This window comes from Panthera tigris, chromosome B4, assembly GCF_018350195.1.
Source record: "Panthera tigris isolate Pti1 chromosome B4, P.tigris_Pti1_mat1.1, whole genome shotgun sequence".
Classification (NCBI taxonomy): domain Eukaryota; kingdom Metazoa; phylum Chordata; class Mammalia; order Carnivora; family Felidae; genus Panthera; species Panthera tigris.
In genome coordinates this window covers 15,619,361-15,640,661 of record NC_056666.1, presented here as the reverse complement: position 1 = coordinate 15,640,661, position 21,301 = coordinate 15,619,361, and the positions used below count along the sequence as shown (strand labels likewise).

Genomic DNA, 21,301 nt, shown 5'->3' with positions numbered 1-21,301 from the left:
CTGATAGATATTGCACACACTTTCCAGGGGATTCCACACTTTTTCATACAACATGAAAAAAAGAAACCACGCTTTTTTTTTTTCACAGTTTCAAATTTTGTGGCAACCAAAAATGACTAAACCAACACAGAACAAGCACAGTGTTCGGTGTAGAGCATTAATTTTTGTCCCCAGAGGTTTCTCTTTTTGAGCATTTACTTAAATATTGCCATATTTATCTGTGATATTTATCCAAAGGCTTATTTTATTTGTATGCCACTGTGTACTCAGAGAAACCAGTGCCAGCCTTCAGTGGCATTAATTCACATGAAAAAGAAGGGATCTCTGGTGTAGGATAGTAACTACGTTCTAGAAGATTTAATAAAATTTTATATTCTCTATGTAAGTCATGACATTAATATATTTTGTCCATGATTTTTTTCTCCCAGTTATACCTACAGACTCCTCACAAGCTCAATAATATATAGATTTTACACTGAAATGTAATGTAATCTTAAATTTAAGACGTTATGATAAAAATAAACCACACTGCCATATAAAGAATAAACGAAAATGTGATTTAAGTGCTTGGTCCATTAATTCAATTGACATCTCATTTATTATTGCTGGACCAAGTAATTATTTTAAAAATGTTGATGTTGTTTGGAAAATGTTGATGCTATCATTTTAAGAAATATTTACCATGCGTTGAGCCCTGTGATTAGTGCTTTTAATATTATCTCATGTTTTGTCTAATAATTCTCTTCTGTAAGTGCCATCATCCCCACATTATGGATAAGAAAACCGAGGAAGGAGTCTTAGAGAAGTTAAACAAATTGCCCAAACTCACAATTCCAGTAAGTGATGGAATTAGAACACAAAAACAGTGTGTGGTGTAGAACTCCAAAGCTCCTATGTTTTAAGTAGCTGCGCTCTGGGATGTCTGGGTGGCTCAGCTGGTTAAGCAGCCAGCCCTTTTTTTGTCTCAGGTTGTGATCTCAAGGATCGTGAGTTCAAGCCCCATGTCAGGCTCTCATGCTGACAACGCAGAGCCTGCTTGGGAGTCTCTATCTGCCCCTTTCTACTTCTCTCTGTCTCTCAAAATAAATAAATAAACTTAAAAAAAAATGAATAAACAGCTTCATGCTGCCTATTTAGTAAGAAAGTTTTCCCCACAACTTTTCATTGCAGAAAAGATTAAGCTATATTGCAATGCAGAAATGGCCAGTGTTTATAGCAGGTAATTTTGCAACTAAATTCCCACTGAGGATAATGAATGTTTTAAAATGAACATATACACTCTTTCCCAGTGAATAATATTCTGGTTCCAAGGCCTCTCTACTAGACTACACAATTCCTTTTTTTCTTCAGGTTCAAAGAGCAATAATGGGGGGAAGCATATTACTTAGCAAATGACTAGTTCAAAATAGCTGATGTTATTTGTCCTTCAACACAATATCTGCTTTGTTACTCATTTAGAAAGTGCTCTTGTTTTGGAGTTGCTACATATGGTTGATGGAATCATATGCTTCTGAGCTGGGATCAACCACAGAGATCATCTCATCTGTCACCATGGTTTAGCTGCCCAAACTAGTTTACAAGAGGAGTTTTATTAAGGTGAAGAGTAAAAGAATGGCTGCCTCTCAAATAGCTTGGTTTGACTGGAGGTCAACAATGGGGGACAGAGTGGATCCCCTGATTTGGTTAATGTAGGAGCCCAGCCCCGAGAAAGTTCTGCCCTCCTCCAGAGAAACTTCCTGGCCAGGCTGGATGCCTGAATCAGCATTTGCCCTGCGAGCGGACTGCACCCCTTGGTATAATTACAGAAAACGATCCACAGAGCATGGATGGTTGGAGGACATGACCACCACTGGCATGGTGCTCCCTCCCACATCTGCCCATGTGTCCATACGGAGCACCCTCACTGTGCAGGAAACATTCAGGGTTGAGGAAGGAGAGAGAAAGAAATGGTGGTGAGGGTGATGCGGAGCCCTGGGGGGTGGAGGGGAGGCTCCTGAGCTTTTCCTTATAAGGATACTGAGGGCCAAAACAATTACACCAAAAGAAAGCAGGATTAGAATGAATACTTTTAAATAGAAGTATGAGTGTTGACCTTGGAAAATCACATCAAGAGAACACATTCCCTCAGTCTTTGCTTATGTGGGGGATTTCATAAAAGAGCTATTAGTAGCCTTAGGCAGGACTACTTAGGTATTTTGGGGGGGAAATTAGTCCAGTCGCCTTGGTCTCATTTCATTTCCTTGGAAGATATTTTACACTATTTTTAGACGTTTTGTTCAGAAATCTTCAATAATTTAAAACGTATAAGAGAAAAGGACTGAGTGATTGACTTCTCCTGAATTGTAAGCAAAGAATTGCTACTGAGAAACCATTGTTTAATTTGGCTGGAATGAGTAGATTAGGAAGAAAAAAGGCATATTAATCAAAATGAAAAGATGACGAGGTTGGCTATACTTCTCTGGGTCAAAATGAAAGATTTTTATCCTTTCATGTACAGGAAATGAAAATTTATACTATGTGAAAAGTCCCCAAATGTGGCTCCATTGGGTTCACTTCTCTTTAGTGGGGTACTAAGGCAAAATACTTCAATATTCAGCCTCCGGATAGCTCAGAGAGTCAGAGAGCTACGATAATCTTAATTTTGAATATTTCTGTGACATCTTATATCGTCATTTAGAAGTCATTTTATAACCATGGACAGACTCGAGTTTGAGCTCCTCGCATCTGTTTTCCAGGTCATTAACTTCGTGGTATGATTTTATTCTTTCTCTCTCTTTTTTGTCCCTACCATTGAAAACAGATCCCTGCTGTATGGAAATTAGTCAGACAAATGATTATGTCAGAGTATGGAGTTGGGATGAGGTCCTTATGGAAGAGGAAACTTTTTAAACCTTTACTGATTTCTTGGTGCTAAAAATCATTATCCTTAGTTCTTGGCTTTGCTTTTCTCCTAATGTGATACTGAGCCCTAAGTCTGTCTGTAGCTTCTTCAACCGTAGACTTTCCTGAGTCTGAATGAGTGTGTTCTCTCAAAATGCATGTGTTGAACCCTACTACCTAAGGTGATAGTATTAGAAGGTGGGGCATTTGGCAGGTGATCAGCTCCTGAGGGGTCTGGGATTAGTCCTAAGAGTTCCCGCTGCCATGTGATGTCTGTGACCCAGAAGAAGGTCCTCACCCTACCATGAGGGTACCCTGATCTCAGACCTCCAGCTTCCAGAACTGTAAGAAATGAATTCCTGATGTGTATAAGCTATTCGGTCTGTGACATTTTGTTATAGCAGCCCAAACAGGCTGAAACAAACCTTTTCTATCCTCTAACCTTATCCTTAAGCAACCATTATCTAAACCTCAGTGTGATAAATGGGAAGTAATTGACACAAGAAGGAGCAGGGAGAGCTTACCAACCCATGCTCCTTCAGATGTTACACTCGGAACGGCTGTCATTTTGCGTCTGTCTTTGGGTTTGGCCGCCCTGTCTATCAGGAAAACAATGGGGGTAGATTAGCTTCCCTAAGGCTGATGTAACAAAATACCACAAACGGGGTGGCTTCAAACAACAGGAAGTTATTTTCAGACTTCTGAAAGCTAGAAGTCCAAACTGCACATGTCAGGAGGGCTGTTCCTCCAAAGGCTCTCGGGAAGGGTCCTTCTTTACCACTTCTAGCTTCTGCTGGTTGCCGGCAACCCTTGGCTTTCCTTAGCTTCTAGATGCATAACTCCAATCTCTGTCTCCATCTAGCCTTCTTCCTTCTCTGGGTCTGTGTCTAGATTTCCGTCTTCCTCTGAGGACACCAATTATACTGGCTTTCAGCCCCACGCTAATCCAGTGTGACCCTCATCTTAGTAACATCTGCAAAGATGCTGCATCCAAATAAGGTCACGTTCACAGGTCCAGGTAGATGTGATGTCTGGGGGACACTATTCACCCTCGTACATGAGCTTCTGCAGCTTTTGACAACTTTCTCTTCTCTTGGAGTCACCATGCTTTGTCTTCTTTCTTCTTCCTTTATTCTCAGGAGAACCTCACATTCCTTGGTCTCTCTGTTACCTGATCTTCTTGTCTGGTTTCACCTGTGATTGCCCGATCTTGGGCTAACCCACAAAATCCCCCAGAAAATTAATATGCACATCCTTAAGATCAGATCATATCCTTAAAATCAGATGGATTCTAGGGGCTCCACCATTGGTCTTGACTCCAAAGAGTCTAGTGATCAGATTTTCATGTTTTTCTTTTAGTAGGATAGATACCTACCGTTTGCCTTTTTCCTGCATCACGGGAGAACAGCATCCACTTTTAAACTGAGAAATTAACTGGCAAAATCAGACCAGATATTGCCCACTTTCTGTGGCTCTTCTACATGTCACAGGCACCTTTGAACAGCTTTGGCCATTTTAGGGAGCTCACATTTCTCTCTATGTCTGCCTTCTACCCCATCCTTAAATTTTTCTGGTCGGAATTGCTTTAACTACATTATTTGCATATCTCACAGATGAAACAGAAGTGAGGCCTCTGTAGTCCACGGAGCAGTTTAACCTTGCCTTGGGTTGGACCATCCCCAAATTCTGAGTTCCTAAGTTACCATTTTACATCCTACCTGCCCCACCAGAAGAATTCTGGCAACTTCCTCCTGCGACCCCACTGCCTCCACATGCTGCCTTGTAGCATGTCAGAGGGGAGTTGGGCTACCCAGTAAGGCACCCCTCAAGGCATTATCAGAGAGAACATTTTTAATTTTTAATTATAGAAAAACAACACATGCATCAGTTATTTTAATGAAGTGTATGGAGCATCATGGTTTACTGTGTGTAAAACTTATTCTTTCACCATATTTTGGCTTTTCAGCTCCTTTTTAACATTGACCACTGACTTCTCACATGTTTCCCTCAGAAATTTAAGGATATGGGTGTGAAGATGTCCTGTTTGGATCTGTTCTCTTCCTTTTCTTGCAGCCTCGGTGGGCCTTGAACACACCAGTTCCACGCTGACAGTCCTCCCAGTGCTATTGGTTTATGGAAAATAGTTCCAGAAAAATGCCAAGTATAAAGTAACAACTACATCTGAGCAATCATAGGGAAATACAGAGAGAGCTTTAAACACTTTGTGCCTGGGATTCCATTTCCCTGTTTCATTGCTGGTTTGCTTTTATTAGAACTTTTTTATTTAAAAACAACAACTCAAAACTGAGGATGGAACATACATAGATTATGCCTCATTTTTATGTGTGCATTCTGAAATTTTATAACTTGCTTGTTTTAGACCAAGAAAAAAAAAACAGTGATAGCAAAGTCCTTTTATGAAAAAGATTTAAATGATCTTCACAAGTAACCAGGTTTAGCAACAGCTTTTAACTCTTCCTTGTTATGAGTTCAGTAGATCAACGTGCTTCCTGATGATAAGGTAAGCACTTCCTTTCAGCTGATGACTGGGAGTTTGGAGGAAAATAAATCAAATAGATTATCAGTCACCAGTACTAAAAGTTTTAGAAAGATTAACTAATTAAAACTGAAAAACATGTGATGCTCTGTAGGACCTTATTTTATTCCAGTTCAGCTGATGTCTAATAATGTTAATATATTAGATTTCATCAGATTTGCCTCACGTTAAATGAAAAAAGTTTTTGCTTCATTTATTTTTTTCAGGTTGCTGTGGTGATTTTCCCCTCACTAGATGGACAGAACAGTAATGAGGGTGGTGTTCAACACTGCCATTCCGATGCCTTTGGGCTCAAGTGTCCAAAAAGCACAGTGGAAAGAACACAGAACTGGGAGTAAGGGGCGTGGGGGTAGGGGTGGAGGAGGGATGGATAGAGATGGGGGTAGCCTCAAATGTGCCATTTACAAGGTGACCCGTGAGTCCAGTAGCCCTCTGGAGCCTCACTTTGCTCAACTCTAATGTTGATTTATTTTTAAGAGAGACAGTGTGAGCAGGGGAGTGGCAGAGAGAGAGGGGGACAGACGATATGACACGGGCTGTTTACTGACAGCAGCGAGCCCGATGCAGGACTCGAACCCATGCACCATGAGATCATGACCTGAGCCAAAGTTGGACGCTCAACCAACTGAGCCACCCGGGCACCCATACTTTCTTTCTTCATCTGTAAAATGGGCCTGATACAATCATTCTTGCCTCTTGTATAGAGTTGTTAGGAATGTCAGATAAGATCGTCATGTGCTCATTAAAACTGGTTTGAAAAACCATGAGCCACCCTGCAAATATGAACTATCTTTGCTGTAGCTTAATGAACAACTGATTTCTTACCTTTCATCGAGTATTCGTGAAAGCTATTTAGCTGATATGGTGATTCCACCTCCAAATCTTTCTCTCATCTCACCTCATATCTGGATGAATTTTCGTTAAATTATAACGTACAGAATGTATTCAGTGACTATCACGTGCCAGACAGCTAGCTAACAGTCTTACTTTGGTTATTTCATGTAATCTGTGCAACAGCCCTATGACATTAAGTATTAGTGCTGTTACAGATAAAGAAACTGAGGATAGAAAAGTTAGTTATCCAAGTAGTAACAGAGCCAAGGTTGGTCTTATGCCATAGTCTGTGCTTTACTTGGAATATTATTATATTTTCAAAAGTTTTGCAACTTAGCATGCAAATTACACAACTCTGAAGTCATGTTGTCTCCTCCACGAAAATCTTCTGTTACCAGTTGGCTACAAAGAGCCACTTTCTATTTCTTCCAAATATGTCTCTGTCAAAACCCTTTATTCATCACTCCACTGTCTGCTCCTTTGTCAGCCTTTTAAAACCTTGCTTTATTATTTTCCCTATGTTGACCCCTGAAATGCTCTCCTGAATCATTATCCTCTATTTGAGATTCCTAAAGCCCGGTTACAGAAAACGTATTTATTTCTGTCACATTTTATTATTCATCTGACTGGTCAGGTAACATGATGATGGAGAGGATGCTGGAAGTCTACACATCACCTCCTACGTTACTTCCTGATAGCCATTGACTGGTTGATGTGACTTCCTTCATCTCCAGCCTTGTCTGGCCTCCATCTCTCTTTCCTTCCCCTTCCTGTGACCCCCCGCCATCACCCCTCAAAATCGTGGGCATGATTGACAACAACATGATGTTAGATTGTCGCAGAGCCGCCCACAACTGTGTGCCTTCTCCATAGTTGCATCAGGTGTGATATTCACACATGTGTCTGTACCGTTATTTCTGCTCTCAAAGAGATTTGACATGTGCAATTTTCCAGAAGCCTTGTTTCTGTCTCCAGAATGGGTGGATGGATTTAGAAACGCATTTCCTTCTGCGATTCTTTCAGGAGAAAGTGTATTTTAACAAGAGATTGTCAAGACCTAAGTCCCACACCAAGGGAAATAGTGCAGTGAACAAAACGTTTTTTCCTCTTCCAGGCCCCCCACCGCCCCCCAAGTTTAAATTTAACAAGAAAGTAAACTGAGGATAATTGTTTGTGTAGAAAGTTTTTAGTATTGGACATTAGCAACACTGATAACAACTATAGAGGTAAAGCACCTTCCCTGACAGGTATATTTTTGAATTCCATAAACCTTGTTAAGAACAAAACAAAAACCCACCTTGTCTCTCTCTCATAGGAGGCGCAGAATAGTACATCAAAATGAACAGCCGTGTTACCCAATATGAATAAGATATTGATTGATGAGGCAGAATTAAACTTAGCTGTTGATTCATTTCAGCATCTGGCACACATTTTCTCTGTTTTAGAATTATACACAGTAAGACTTTTGAATTGTCTTCATATTCCTTTTCCTTGATGATGGGCTAATATAGGTTCTAAATCCCATTTCTTGTATTGGAACTGACTCCCTTTTCCACAGCTAATTAAGTGGAAAATGATGCATAAATCAAATTTGGAAGACTCACATTCTACATTCTTTAAAAACCCCACAATTTAAAAAAAATTTTTTAATTTAAGAAAGAATTTTTTTAATGTTTGTTTATTTTTGAGAGAGAGATAAAGTGAGAGTGGGGGAGGGGCAGAGAGAGAGGGAGACACAGAATCCAAAGCAGGCTCCAGGCTCTGAGATGTCAGTAGAGTCGGACGCGGGGCTGGAAGTCACGAACTGCAAGGTCCTGACCTGATCTGAAGTCAGACGCTTAACTGACTGAGCCACCCAGGTGTCCCTGCTTTCATTTATAATTTAAAAAGTCCAGCTTTTGGTGTGACTTTCTAATTTTCCATTTTCATCCATAATCATACAATTCCAAATTCATGTTGTAATGTTTCACTTTTAGCCTAATGATAGCTTGAATTTATGAAAGTATCAAATAAATTCACTACATATTTAATTTTTTGGCTAATAGAAATTTTCTTAATTTTTTTGTGAATATGTTTTCTCTTGTCGCTAAAAGAGAGCATAGAAAAAGCCCCAGACATCATTCATTTTTTCAGTTTTTAAAATGTATATTTTGACAGATTTTCCTTTGCCTGATATCATCTACACATCTGTCAAAGAATCCCCAAATCAAGGAAAATGTGATAAAACCCAAGAAAGTGAGGCATAGCAGGCTAAATGTTGATTAAAATCTCTCATCTGTGGACTCGAAATAAGTCCCAAAAGAGAATTATGCTAACATTATCCTATTGAAACTAACAAAAATTAAAATATCTTTTAGCAATGCAGTATGATCATTTATTTATTCTTGTTTTGTCTGTTTATTATTTTTTTTATTTTTAAGAGAGAAAGAGAGAGACAGAGAGAGAGACAGAGACAGAGCGCGAGTAAGGGAGGGCAGAGAAGAAAGGAGACACAGAATCGGAAGCAGGCTCCAGGCTTTGAGCTGTCCGCACAGAGCCCGAGGTGGGGCTCCAGCTCATGAGCCATGAGATCATGACCTGAGCTGAAGTCAGATGCTTAACAGACTGAGCCACCCAGGTGTCACTGTCATTTATTTATTCTTGTTTGTAATTTACCACCAATTAACAGGTAAAGGATAAAATAGAGTTCACTGTTTTTTTTCCAAGTCAAACATATTGAAATTACTCTTTGCAAACTGAAGGGAAAACAAAAAGAGTTTAGTGATTTACAGAAAGGCATGTGGGGATAGCACTTTTTAGGTCTATAAATGGAGTTGTTATTTTGGTTTATTTTTGTGTGTTTTTTTTTTCCCAGAGACATTAAATATGCACAACTTCTAGATCACATATTGCATATGCTCAATAAATATTTATTGACTGAATAAATAGTAATTGGAAAGTTATTTCTATCTTTTTCAGGATGTAGAAATACAAAGATAGAGTTAAATTTAATTATCAGAATTAATTTTATTTTCCAGTACTTTATAGTTTTACCATGAAATATCACTAAATTAACTTATTCTATTTTGCATTTGATGTGAACTTTTAAATCAAAGTTTTTAACCTTTTGCTACGTTAAGCCTCAGAGGTAGTGAGTGCACAAAGGATAAAAAGAAAGCTTCATAGTTTTCAAGTGCCAATACTTTCTTTCTCTCCTCGACACACAGTATTTTCACTCCAATGGGGTAATTTTTTTTAATATCTTTTTTTTAAATGTTTTTATTTATTTTTGAAGGATAGAGAGACAGAGCATGAGCCAGGGAGGAACAGAGAGAGAGAGAGACATAGAATTTGAAGCACGCTCCAGGCTCTGAGCTGCCAGTACAGAGCCTGATGCGGGGCTCGAGCTCACGAACCGTGAGATCATGACCTGAGCCGAAGTCGGACGCTCAACCTACTGAGCCACCCAGGCGCCCCTCCAATAGGGTACTTTTTTTTTTTTTCAATATATGAAGTTTATTGTCAAATTGGTTTCCATACAACACCCAGTGCTCATCCCAAAAGGTGCCCTCCTCAATACCCACCACTCACCCTCCCCTCCCTCCCACCCCCCATCAACCCTCAGTTGTTCTCAGTTTTTAAGAGTCTCTTATGCTTTGGCTCTCTTCCACTCTAACCTCTTTTTGTTTTTTTCCTTTCCCTCTCCCTGGGTTTCTGTTAAGTTTCTCAGGATCCATGTAAGAGTGAAACCATATGGTATCTGTCTTTCTCTGTATGGCTTATTTCACTTAGCATCACACTCTCCAGTTCCATCCATATTGCTACAAAGGGCCAGATTTCATTCTTTCTCATTGCCACATAGTACTCCATTGTGTATATAAACCACAATTTTTTTTATCCATTCATCAGTTGATGAACATTTAGGGTCTTTCCATAATTTGGCTATTGTTGAGAGTGCTGCTATAAACATTGGGGTACAAGTGCCCCTATGCATCAGTACTCCTGTATCCCTTGGGTAAATTCCTAGCAGTGCTATTGCTGGGTCATAGGGTAAGTCTTCCAATAGGGTACTTTTAATGATACTGGAATTTGCCTTTAAAAGGCACACACATAAGAGCTATTGATGAGAAGAAACCATAACAGATTTAAAAATACGATCTGGTTTTGTATTTTATAAACCTTGTTTATGTTTGTTTTAAATCTTGGGGAAAAGTACACTGTGGGTCTCCAGAGCTGTAAGTGGGTGAATAAAATCAGTGCTGTAGTTTTTCAAAGCATCACTGCCTGCCAAGAACCTGATATTATCATTCCAGCTTTTACACTGACTAGTTTAAGGGTATTCGTATCCTGTTATTCACAAAGGAATTTACAAGGTAACCTAAAACCACTGGAAAAGACAATGGAAAATGTCAGGCAGATTTTTAGATGAATCAACTATGATAAAAAAAATGGAATTAGATTGTCTGGTGAACTGGAGTGAAATAAAAATGAGAACTGGGAGATACCCAAGATTCCCTTTCCTTGTTCTCTTTTATGCGATGTGGCCACCAAGGTATTTTCCTCCAAAGATTTTTTTCATTGGATTTTTTTTTATCTGATACAACCGGTCTCAGGATCCACAGAAGCTGAAAATGTAGGCTGAAAGGAAGAGGGTGGGGTAACGGAACGCTTTTGCTTCCCTGTGATGTATTTTAATAGAAGGTGTTACAACTTCTGATAATTTTTAGGGGGTCACTGTGTCACAAGACTCCAGAGGGCATCACTCGGTGGCATCTACTGTGACTGGTGCCCCCCACAGTTGTGCAGTGGTGCTGAGTAAACTGTGCTGATTTTGGCTTCAGGAACATTTTCCATGTGTTGTTCTAGTAGGAAAAATATTTTCTAATCTTTCATGGCATTCATGTTTTTGTGACATTCACCAGAGTCTATAAACAATATCAGTGCGTCTAACTTTAAACTATTCCCCCCCCCCCCCGCCCAAAGGGTTTTAATGAGAAATAAAGGTTGGAACTTTACAGGCCCCAGGAAAGATACTACCCTGTGCAACAAACTTGAAGCCTGAAAACACAGGTTTTCAACTAGAAGGAGGAAACGGGCACTCCAGAAGGTGGTGGCATTTGGAGCTGGAATCAGATTTCTGTACTGAGGTCAAGGTTCTTAGAATTCTCCTCAGCTCTTTTCAGCTAAGTCGAGATTCTGTATGGAGAGTATTTCTTCTGAATCCTTTATAAATCCTGTTTCTAACTCACTGTACAGAGCACATTTGCATGGGGCAGAGAGTAGACATGACCTCAGCTTTAGGGACTTGTTTTAAGTCATGGCAGGTTAATTGTACTCATGTGACAATGCACATATGTTCATCTTGGAGTGAGGAGGTACTGCCATTTCTTAAAATTTATTTATTTTGACAGAGAGAGAGAGAGAGAGGGCACAAGGGGGGAAGGCGCAGAGATAGAAGGAGAGAGAATCTCAGTGATGCAGGGCTCGAACTCACAAACTGTGAGAGCATGACCTGAGCCCAAACCAAGAATTGGAGGCTTAACCAACTGAGCCACCCAGGTGCCCTGGTACTGTCATATTATAAACCCAAAAGGCCTTGATACGGAATAAGAGGAGATACTTGGAACAATTTGCCATCCAGTAAAGAATATGTTGAAAAAATAAAAAAGGTGACTTTGATATGTTGACAGAGCAAGCAATGTTTTTTAATCACCAAAAATTGCTATTGGGGAAAAAAAAAGTGATCTATCCTTTCCCCCTAATTTTACCTTTATTTTTTTCCAATTTTGTCATGAAAATTTGAGCCTTCCTCAAATTTTACTTCTTTCACAAAGTTTTCTCTGCCTCTCCATCCTCAAATCTCTGTCTGGATTTCTACACACCGCGTGAGTCTGCAGAATTCAGTAATTAAGTCCTTGGGCCACTATCAGATTTCCTGGACTGGTATCCTGCTCCAACCACTTATAAGCCAGGTCACCTTGGGCAAGGCACTTGACCTCTATTTCCATTGATTTGCTCACTTGAGAAATGGAGATAATCTTAACAGCTGCTTCACATGGTGACTATGGGTATTCAAATAGGGGGAAAAGCAGTAAAGCACATCTAAGTGCATGGTGGCAGTTTTTCTTACTATATACCGTGTGTTGCAATATTGGGTTGGTTGTTGTAATGATTTGCCTTAATTACTTTCTAAGCCATGCTGTGTAAACATTCATAAAACATAAGCTTCATGTTTGGGTTTTATATACCCAGTTTCTATTTGTTTAGTTGGTTTTCAATTAAAATTAAAAAAGTTTTTTTTATTGTTTATTTATTTTTGAGAGAGAGAGACAGAGCATGAGCAGGGGAGGGGCAGAGAGAGAGGGAGGCACAGAATCCGCAGCAGGGTCCAGGCTCCGAGCTGTCAGCACAGAGCCTGACACGGGGCTTGAATTCACGAACCACGAGATCATGACCTGAGCCAGAGTCAGATGCCTAACTGACTGGGCCTCCCAGGCGCCCCTATTTAGTTGGTTTTTAGATGTAAGTTTTCTGGGTCAGGGCCTGTATCATTGAATTGATGATTGACTGTTTTTGTTTGAAATAGACTTTATTTTTTAGAAGAGTTTTAAGTTCACAGTAAAATTAAGTAGAAGGTAGAGTTCCCATTTACCCCGTCCCCATACATGCAGTGCCTCTCCCATTATCAACATCTGCACCCACCCCCACCCAGAGGGGGACATTTGTTACAACTGGTAAACCTACAGTGACACTGCATTATCACCCAAAGCCCACAGTTTACATTAGGGTTCACTCTTGGCATTGTCCCACCTGACTGACAAATGTGTAATATATATATCCACCATTATAGTATCATACATAGTAGCTTTACTGCCCTAAAAATCTATGCTCAACCTATTTATTTCTCCTCTCCTCTAGCTTCTGGCAACTACTTATCTTTTTTACTGTCCCCACAATTTTGCCTTTTCCAGAATTTCGTAGACTTGAAATTATATAGTATGGAGGCTTCTCAGACTGCTTTCTTTTATTTATGAATTTCTTCCACATCTTTTTCTGGCTTGGTAGCTCCTTTGTTGTCAGAGTCAAATAATATTCCATTGCGTGGATGGACCACAATGTATTTATCCTTGTAGCTACTGAAGGACATCTTGGTTGTTTCCACATGGAAACAATTACCAATACCAATAAAGCTGCTATGGACATATCATTTATTTATTTTTTTTATTTCCTGTAGGCTCCCATACAAAGGTAATAACTTTTAGCTCTTAGTATTCTAGATCTTGGGTCTGATAAGGACTTAGAAATAACATGTTGCATACAAGGAAACTGAAGGTCGAGAGACATGGTATTTGCTAACACTGCTTACGTAGTTCATTGTACTTTCTACTGTGAAATTTTTTCCTAAATATAATGAAGAAAATCTAAAAATTGGAATTCTATTTAAAACATCTTACCAAAGTTTTGATGTGGTGAGAATAAGGACTGAGAGTTTTTGTACCAAATGTTATAATCAATATATTTTTTAGGAAGAAATTTAGTAAGTTGTAGCCATGATTTTTTTCTCATTGTTTTATAACTGCTTAATTTTAACTCTATTATAACTTTATGAGTTTTCCCCTAAATTAGGCATTGTGCATTTTCAATTATCTTTTGGGTAGTTGGATTTTTGAGTTTTTCCTAATGACAGTGTCCACTTTGAACTGACTGAGCCTTCCTGTTTTAACAGGCTGTGGCGGGGAGTTGTCTGGGACCACGGGCACCTTCAGCAGCCCCGGGTACCCTAACACGTACCCCCCCAACAAGGAGTGCATCTGGTACATTAACACAGCCCCTGGGAGTAGCATTCAGCTCACCATCCACGACTTTGATGTGGAGTATCACGCAAGGTGCAACTTTGACGTCCTGGAGGTAGGAATTTAGACTGCTTTCCAGCGCATGACAAATTTGGGGTAGAACTGGAGATCGCTGTGCAAATTATTTGCAGGGGCCAGTGGTGTTCTATTTTTAGACATTTTGATGAGTGTCACTTCTTTGTGAGTGATGTTTATGGGCAAATGGGATTACTATCTCAGTTTGGCTTTCCCTAAAAGCAGTGACTCTTGAAGGACTTGGGGGCAGGCAGTTGGACTAGCAGGTGGTATCAGAAAGCAGGAGGAAAGGGGACAGTGGGAGGGAGGGTGAAGGAGGAAGAGCCAGTGATGGGAGCCCCTGTGGGCCACTTGAGCTTTATCCCACTGGGACCCTCTGAGGGGCTATGGGGACTGCTCGTCAGAACCATGCCCCTAAGGGTGAGAGTCTGAGGCACTGGTCCCCCAGCTCCTGTCCCCATTGATGGATTGCACTGGGGATTGTTAATGCCCTCCATTTCAGTCTGAGAAAACTCCCTTAGGCAAGGCAGTGAGGAGGCAGAGTGTAGAGAAGGGGCAGGCTTGGGGGTGAGAGGGCAGCTGCAGTCTGAGGGGGGTCAACATGGTGCAGGGCACGAAACGCAACACTACTGCACAGGGTTTATCTCAGATAGTTGGGATGACCTTGAGAATCTGTTACAACCAGCCATTTATCGCAGGGCCCTGGTCATTAGGAACCGAAACTGAGTGCAAAACTGAATGGCTTCCTATGGACAAAGCGCCTATTGCCTCAGCTCTGGAGATTGCTAGAGCGTTTCATGGCAAGGTTCCATATCTAGTAGAACTTAAACTCCATGAAAGCCTGGGTATTTGTTTGTTTGTTTGCTTCGGTTTTGCTTTCCTGCTATACCTGCCGCAGACTACTTGGCAAATAGTGAACACTTGATGTACATTTGTGGAAAGAATGAAAGCATACGAATCCCTGACATGCCATAATAACGTGCGAGAGTGGTGGCTTGCAAAGGGACTGTGACATCCATTTTCCCCTTTGAATGTTAAATAATCCAGCAGGGTATGAAGGGAATTTTGTCCCCATTTTATTGTTGTCCAAACAGGGGCTTGGAAATATTGATGGGTCTTTCCATGACCCTGAGGATAGTGGGTGGAAAAGCTAAGAACTGAGCTCATCCGCTCCTCGGTGCTGCACATAAGCCAGTACGTAAAGATAGACAGAGGTGGGTAATGTGCAAGTTATTGGAATGAGCAGCACAGACCTCATAGGAAACTTTAATGCTTAAAAACTTTACTTAGAAAACAAGTCCTTTCCTTGAAAAGAAGTGGGGTTCCCAAACCGTGCCCTCACGGAGTGGACGCAGACTCACAGAATTGCGTTTAGCAGTGCCAGGCTCTCCAAAGGCGGATAATGCTCAGTAAGTGAAATCAGAGACAGCAGGTACGTCCTTGGGTTAAAACCTCTACCCTTGTCTTCATGTAAGTACTGGGTGTTGCCAAGTCATGGCTCCATCTCAGAAGAGGAAAGGTTTTAGGGGAACAAGGTGGCTCTTGAAATTCACACTCCCAGTATGAGTAGGAACAACACTCACATGTGGAAGGTTCAAATGGTCCTTCTTGCCAGCAAGGAATTTTTCGGTGGCATAAAACCCCTTAACACTTACAAAGGGCTGGCAGCAGACTTTTCCACAGTAATGTGAAATGTTCCGAACCCTTCATTTTCATATTCCGAAGTGCCTGTGATTGTTGCCCACTTGGCAAAATGTAAATGGGTTCATTGTGCTTTGCGTTTTGTCCCGCCCATTACGTGAGAAAACAGACTGGGGCTCCTCGCTGTAAGTGGCTTGGGGACAGGGGGACAAAGCAGGGTCTCCAGGCAGCTGCGTTTAGGCAGGGTCCTGTGTCTGCACAAAAAGGGCTCTGAGAAGAGGCTACAGTCAGCCCGGGGCTTATTTATATTAGGACAAGTCAGCCTGGGGCTTATTTATATTAGGACAAGGTGGTCTCCCATGTTCCATCAAAATCCATCAAAATCTTGAGCCCCTTAAGTGTTTTGGGAAAGCTTACTTAAGGCTGAAATGAGTCACCCCCTTACCTTTTGTTCAAAACCCTTATTTGACATCCTTGCACATGCTCATGGCAGGTGGACAGTGCTGTAATAAATTTGCACTAATGATGATAAAATGATTTTTTTCCATCTCTCATACCGTAGCTGCTGATAACCCGTTAGCTATAGGTTTCAGAATGTTACCCCTGGTAGGTATGTGGCCTTGAGACTGCTGATTTTCTTGACCCACTCTTCTCAGCCTGCACACTATCCCCTCCTGTTCTGAGCACAGCCAAGTAGGACCTCTCTGTCAGCAGGTATTGGGGCTTACCTGGGTTTCACCAGATTTTACCAAGAGCCAGTATTTTTTCCCCTAAAAACTCAGTGTGCGGAAAGTGGCCAGTTGCATTAAAGCAACAGCCGTTTGGTTACTCATAACCCTGGAATGCTGACTTGATTGTAACAATAAATGGAGCTAACAGTGCAGAAAGCGATGTTCAAAACAGATTAAAACCATAGGCTTTGAAATGTTCTATATCCTGAGCATTTGCTAAAAACACGTTTCTTAATCTCTGATCATCAGACCCGGTTTTTTTCCCCCCCGAAGTTTAGTCATATGCTGTAGTCGAATGAACCACACCCTGAAATTCTTTCCATCTTTTTCCTCTTTTGAAGAGTCACGCGTTAAGTCTCGGTTTTATTTGTGGAAGCCAAAAGTACCGTTCTATTGTTTGGGTCATGGAAACACTCTGGGCTGATTTTATTTCAGTCTCTGAGAAAGAAGCCTGAACCTGCATAAAGCAGAAAAGGAAATCCACTCCTTGGGGCAATAAATCAGGACAATTGCTTGGTGTGGTCAGTTTATTCCCTCTGGTCTCTCTGCGATGGTCCGTTGTGAGCCCAGCCCTGTTAGAGTGGAAGCAAAGAATGTCGAAAGCGGCAGTGTTGATTCTTCTGGAGGCTTCTGGGCCCCGCCGACTCATCCCCGTTATGTTTGTGATCTTAAGGGGACCCTGGGCAGGGAAAACAAAGAATATTTTGCCGACGTGCAAGTTTTCTTTGTCAGAACTAAAGCCTTGTGCTCAGTGTTCTCTCCAAATGTGTGCTGTTTATTGAGCATGGCTGATTAGCAGCACAGGCTGTCAGTTTCATGCTCTGAGGACTGTGTTCTGGGCGGGAGGGGGGATGGGGAGTGGGGGGGGCAGGCAGATCCCACAAACAGCAAAGGACGGGGTAAACCAGAAGCAATCTGTTTCTGCCATTTGCATATGTGTACGTGTAAAGGGCCACACAGGGCTCCTCCTAAAGTCCTGCTTTTGATGGGACTTAGGGGGCCACACAAACATAGCTCCTCCTATGAAAATAAGCTTGAAGCCATCCGCCTGCTTCATTCCTTTGCAATTAAAGCCCTTGTGCTCAGCCCTCCGTGAAACAGCAGCTTCATTCATTTTGGCCTTTCTCGCATCGCTGGGGGGAATTAATCAGACAAAGAAATCATTATGGATTCAAATCACACACTCCTCACCAAAAGTAGGCTTCTTGTTCTCCCTCTCTCCTCTTGGAGAACTCTTGAGTGATTCCCCCTATCAGTCAACAGCTGCCCTGAGGGTGGGTGAGGACCTGGGGGCCTGGGGAATCGAGAGCACAGCTAGGTGGGAGGGCTGCACAGATTTCAGAGGTGTGAGGGCGCTGTGTACAAATTCACCCAGCACCGCTTTCCCTGGTCCGGTTTTGACCCGGAGCACAGAATTATGTAGCCTATCCATGTGGGGCAGAGGGAAGGACCCAGACACCGTTATGCCTGAAAACTGTCATCAAAAATAGTGTTTCTTCTACAAATTCGAGTTTGGCAGGGCCCGGAGGTGGGGGTTCAATACTGTTTGAGTCTTATCTTCCTGTCCCCTGTCCCCACCGGGAACCCATGTGTGAGGAGTCAGAGACGGGGCCTGGGCTGGGAGCCACCTGCCTGCAAGATGTGGCTGTGAGACCCCAGGGGCACTTGCTGGGAGGAATGTGTCACTGAGGCACTGGACCCTAGTCAGATAGGTGGGTGCAAACTGGAGTAGCCTAGGAGACCTGAGGGCATGTGAGATGCATCTAGAAGGAGCCATCCTGATACTGGGCAGACTCCAGGGCAACTCCCCAGAAGAAGTTGGCTGCTCTTGGTCATGTTCCCACCAGTGGGATTCTGGGAGTAGGTTCAGAGAGAATCTGGGGGAGTCCCTTCTTGAGGAAATCACAGAACACGCTGATAGAGGTTATATGTTCCACTCTCTCTGAAGAAGCAAAATATTACTTTAAATGCCTAATCTTATACACTATTCAGGGTGCAAAGGAGAAGATCCTACAAAATGTAACTGGGAGATCAGGGTTCAGAGAATTGACTTTCACAAACAACATGGCTTTATGCTCAGACTATTCATATGTGCCTAGAAGAGTTAGACAGCCACACTTGATACTGTTTTATCTGCAATGCCTCTGCCAAAGAAAGCAGGAAATCCTGTGAAGATGTGGAAAGAGGAAGAGAGGAGATAGGGAAGATTCTGGAAGAGTCTGTTCAGTTCAGCTCTACAATTCTGACTGAGAAAATAAGCAGGCATTTTATGGGTGGTTGAACTTGTGTGTTCCTAGGGCTGAGGGAGTGCCTTTGAAGATCCAGCTCAAGTTTAAAGTTCATCCCCACCCAAGGAGACTGAGATTTCACTCTCTAACGAAAATAGAATCCAAGAAATGGTGGTAAACGGAGCCAGGGGAAGGGTTATCCTTTCTTAAATTTCTCTCTTAATTTCAGTCCTTTTTTCTGCATCCCATCTTAGGTCTATGGAGGCCCTGATTTCCACTCGCCCAGAATAGCCCAGTTATGTGCCCAAAGGTCATCTGAGAGTCCCTTGCAGGTCTCCAGCACTGGAAATGAGCTAGCCATCCGCTTTAAGACCGACAGCTCTATAAATGGGAGAGGCTTCAATGCCACATGGCAGGCAGTCCCTGGAGGTGAGTAAACCAAGGAGGTATCTCAAGACACTTAAGCGGAACCCTTATAAATTTTATGAAATGATTAGACAGTGGTGCAAAGGCCAACATAGGGACAACTTCATGACTCCTGAAATGGCACACACTGCACTGGCATTTACTCTTCCCTGAAAACTCTGATAGAATTTACTTCCAGAGTCACCTCATATGTGAAAACCAGTCCTTGCAAGTATGCAAGTCCATGGTGAAAACAGAAGTGGGGCGATTGGGTAGACTCACTTACCCTCCAAGGGACTCGGGCCCATTCACCGACCTCAAATGTGGGCATCAGCAAAGTGGTAAATTACTTCATGCCATAGTGTAGATCTTTGGATGCTTGGCAGGTGCCCAGACTGTAAAAGTTAAGTTTGTGAATTGCAAGGAATTATCGTGTGTTATATAGTGATTTTCTGCCCAGGGTCTTAGGCAGTGTAAAAATATTTACTGTTGCATTTTTTTTAAATAAAAAAATTAATACACAAAATATTTAAGCAGATGTTAACTGCTATGACTGGTAAGAATAGCCGTGTTTATTGGACGATTACTATGTGCCAGGCATCTAATCTAACTGTTCTACAAGGACGACCTCTTTTCATCCTCACGACCACCTTATGAGGGAAATGTATTTACTAATGAGGAAGTTGAAACTTAGTGAAGTTTGTGATTTGTCCAAAGTCACATAGGTAGAAAATACTAAAGCAGAGATGTGACCCCAGGCTACCTTGTGGCCCCACTTTGGGAACTCTAAGGTGATACAGTAAATTATATTAGGCCTTTCCTAAAGTTAATGATGCATGAATTTAGTGAGGGCTATATATATGATTGTATACACATAGTGTTTAGATTATCCAATTATTGTCAATTGTTAGAAAATACTCGCATTTTTCCGTTACAGGTTTATATTATCATAAACCCAAGAAATGATAAGTCATAGAGATAGATGTTGATAGGTATTTACTTGATAATATCATAGGAATAAAAAGACTGAATAACTATACCAGGTCCAGAATATTAAATTTTAAAAAGCAGATATTAAATTATTAAAAACATCTCCTACTAAATTATCAAAATTCTTAGGAGATGTGCTATTCTTACAGTATATTATATTTTTAGAGAACAAAGAAGAAGCATTTTATGGCTTTATGAGAGCATGATTTTATTTGCACTTACGTTTGAGTATTTTAGAAATTACTTTTGGCATCAGTGTTTAAGTTATTTGAAGTATTTTCTTCGTCATCCTTCATTTTGTTGGGATGAATGAATGAATGGTGGATATTCAGTTCTGCACGCTGATTATATCATCAACTACATAAAACTGGTGGTCAAGCAAAGCATCATATTGTTCTATGCTACCAGGTAATTGGGCAAAGCTTTATCCATCAGGGATTCCTCTCATTTTTGAACTGGGTTTCCTACTTACAGGTTGTGGCGGCATTTTCCAGGCTCCCAATGGAGAGATTCATTCTCCAAATTACCCCAGTCCTTATAGGAGTAACACTGACTGCTCCTGGGTCATTCGGGTGGAAAGAAATCACCGTGTTCTCTTGAACTTCACTGACTTTGACCTTGAACCTCAGGACTCTTGTATTATGGTAGGTGACACAAATTTCAAGCGTTGTCTCTAGTCAAGCCTGGACCCAAACATTACAATATGAGCATATTTTAGTAAATACATTAGTTATGGATGTTTTCAGTGTCAGATCATAGGAAACCCAACTGCTGGCAACTTAAAATATAAGGATGTTTATGTTTTTATCTAAATACAAATCAGGAGGTAGATGATCTCGTGGTTTGTTTAGCAACTCAGGTTCTGTTCTACCATCCTTCGTGTGTTGATTTGTCATCTTGTGTTTGTTTCCTATGGTCAAAAAATGGCTGCAGTAGTTCTGAACATCTTGTCTGACTACAGATGCAGAACAAGGGAGAAGAGATAATTCTATTTGTTTCGATTTTGTATTTTTTTAATCAAGGAAGAAGATTTTCACACAGCCCGCTTACTTACATACATCATTGGCCAGAATTGGCTGCAAGAGAGATTAGGGAATTTATAGTAGAATGAATTTATCATAACTACTTTAAATCAATTATTATTAAGCCTCCGGGGGTTTTCACAGGGTTCTACTTTTTTTGAGCTCA

The 21,301-nt window shown here is 41.2% G+C and overlaps 1 protein-coding gene across 2 annotated transcripts in view; it reads left to right on the top strand.

Moving 5' to 3' along the window:
* The window catches only part of CUBN (cubilin), a 273,318-nt gene that overhangs the window by 110,901 nt on the left and 141,116 nt on the right, over positions 1-21,301 (top strand). For both annotated transcript variants that reach the window (XM_007081262.3, XM_042991151.1), the window contains 3 exons: positions 13,977-14,158; positions 18,973-19,147; positions 20,588-20,757. In XM_007081262.3, the coding sequence (XP_007081324.2) occupies positions 13,977-14,158; positions 18,973-19,147; positions 20,588-20,757 (527 nt within the window). The remainder of the gene's footprint in view (positions 1-13,976; positions 14,159-18,972; positions 19,148-20,587; positions 20,758-21,301) is intronic.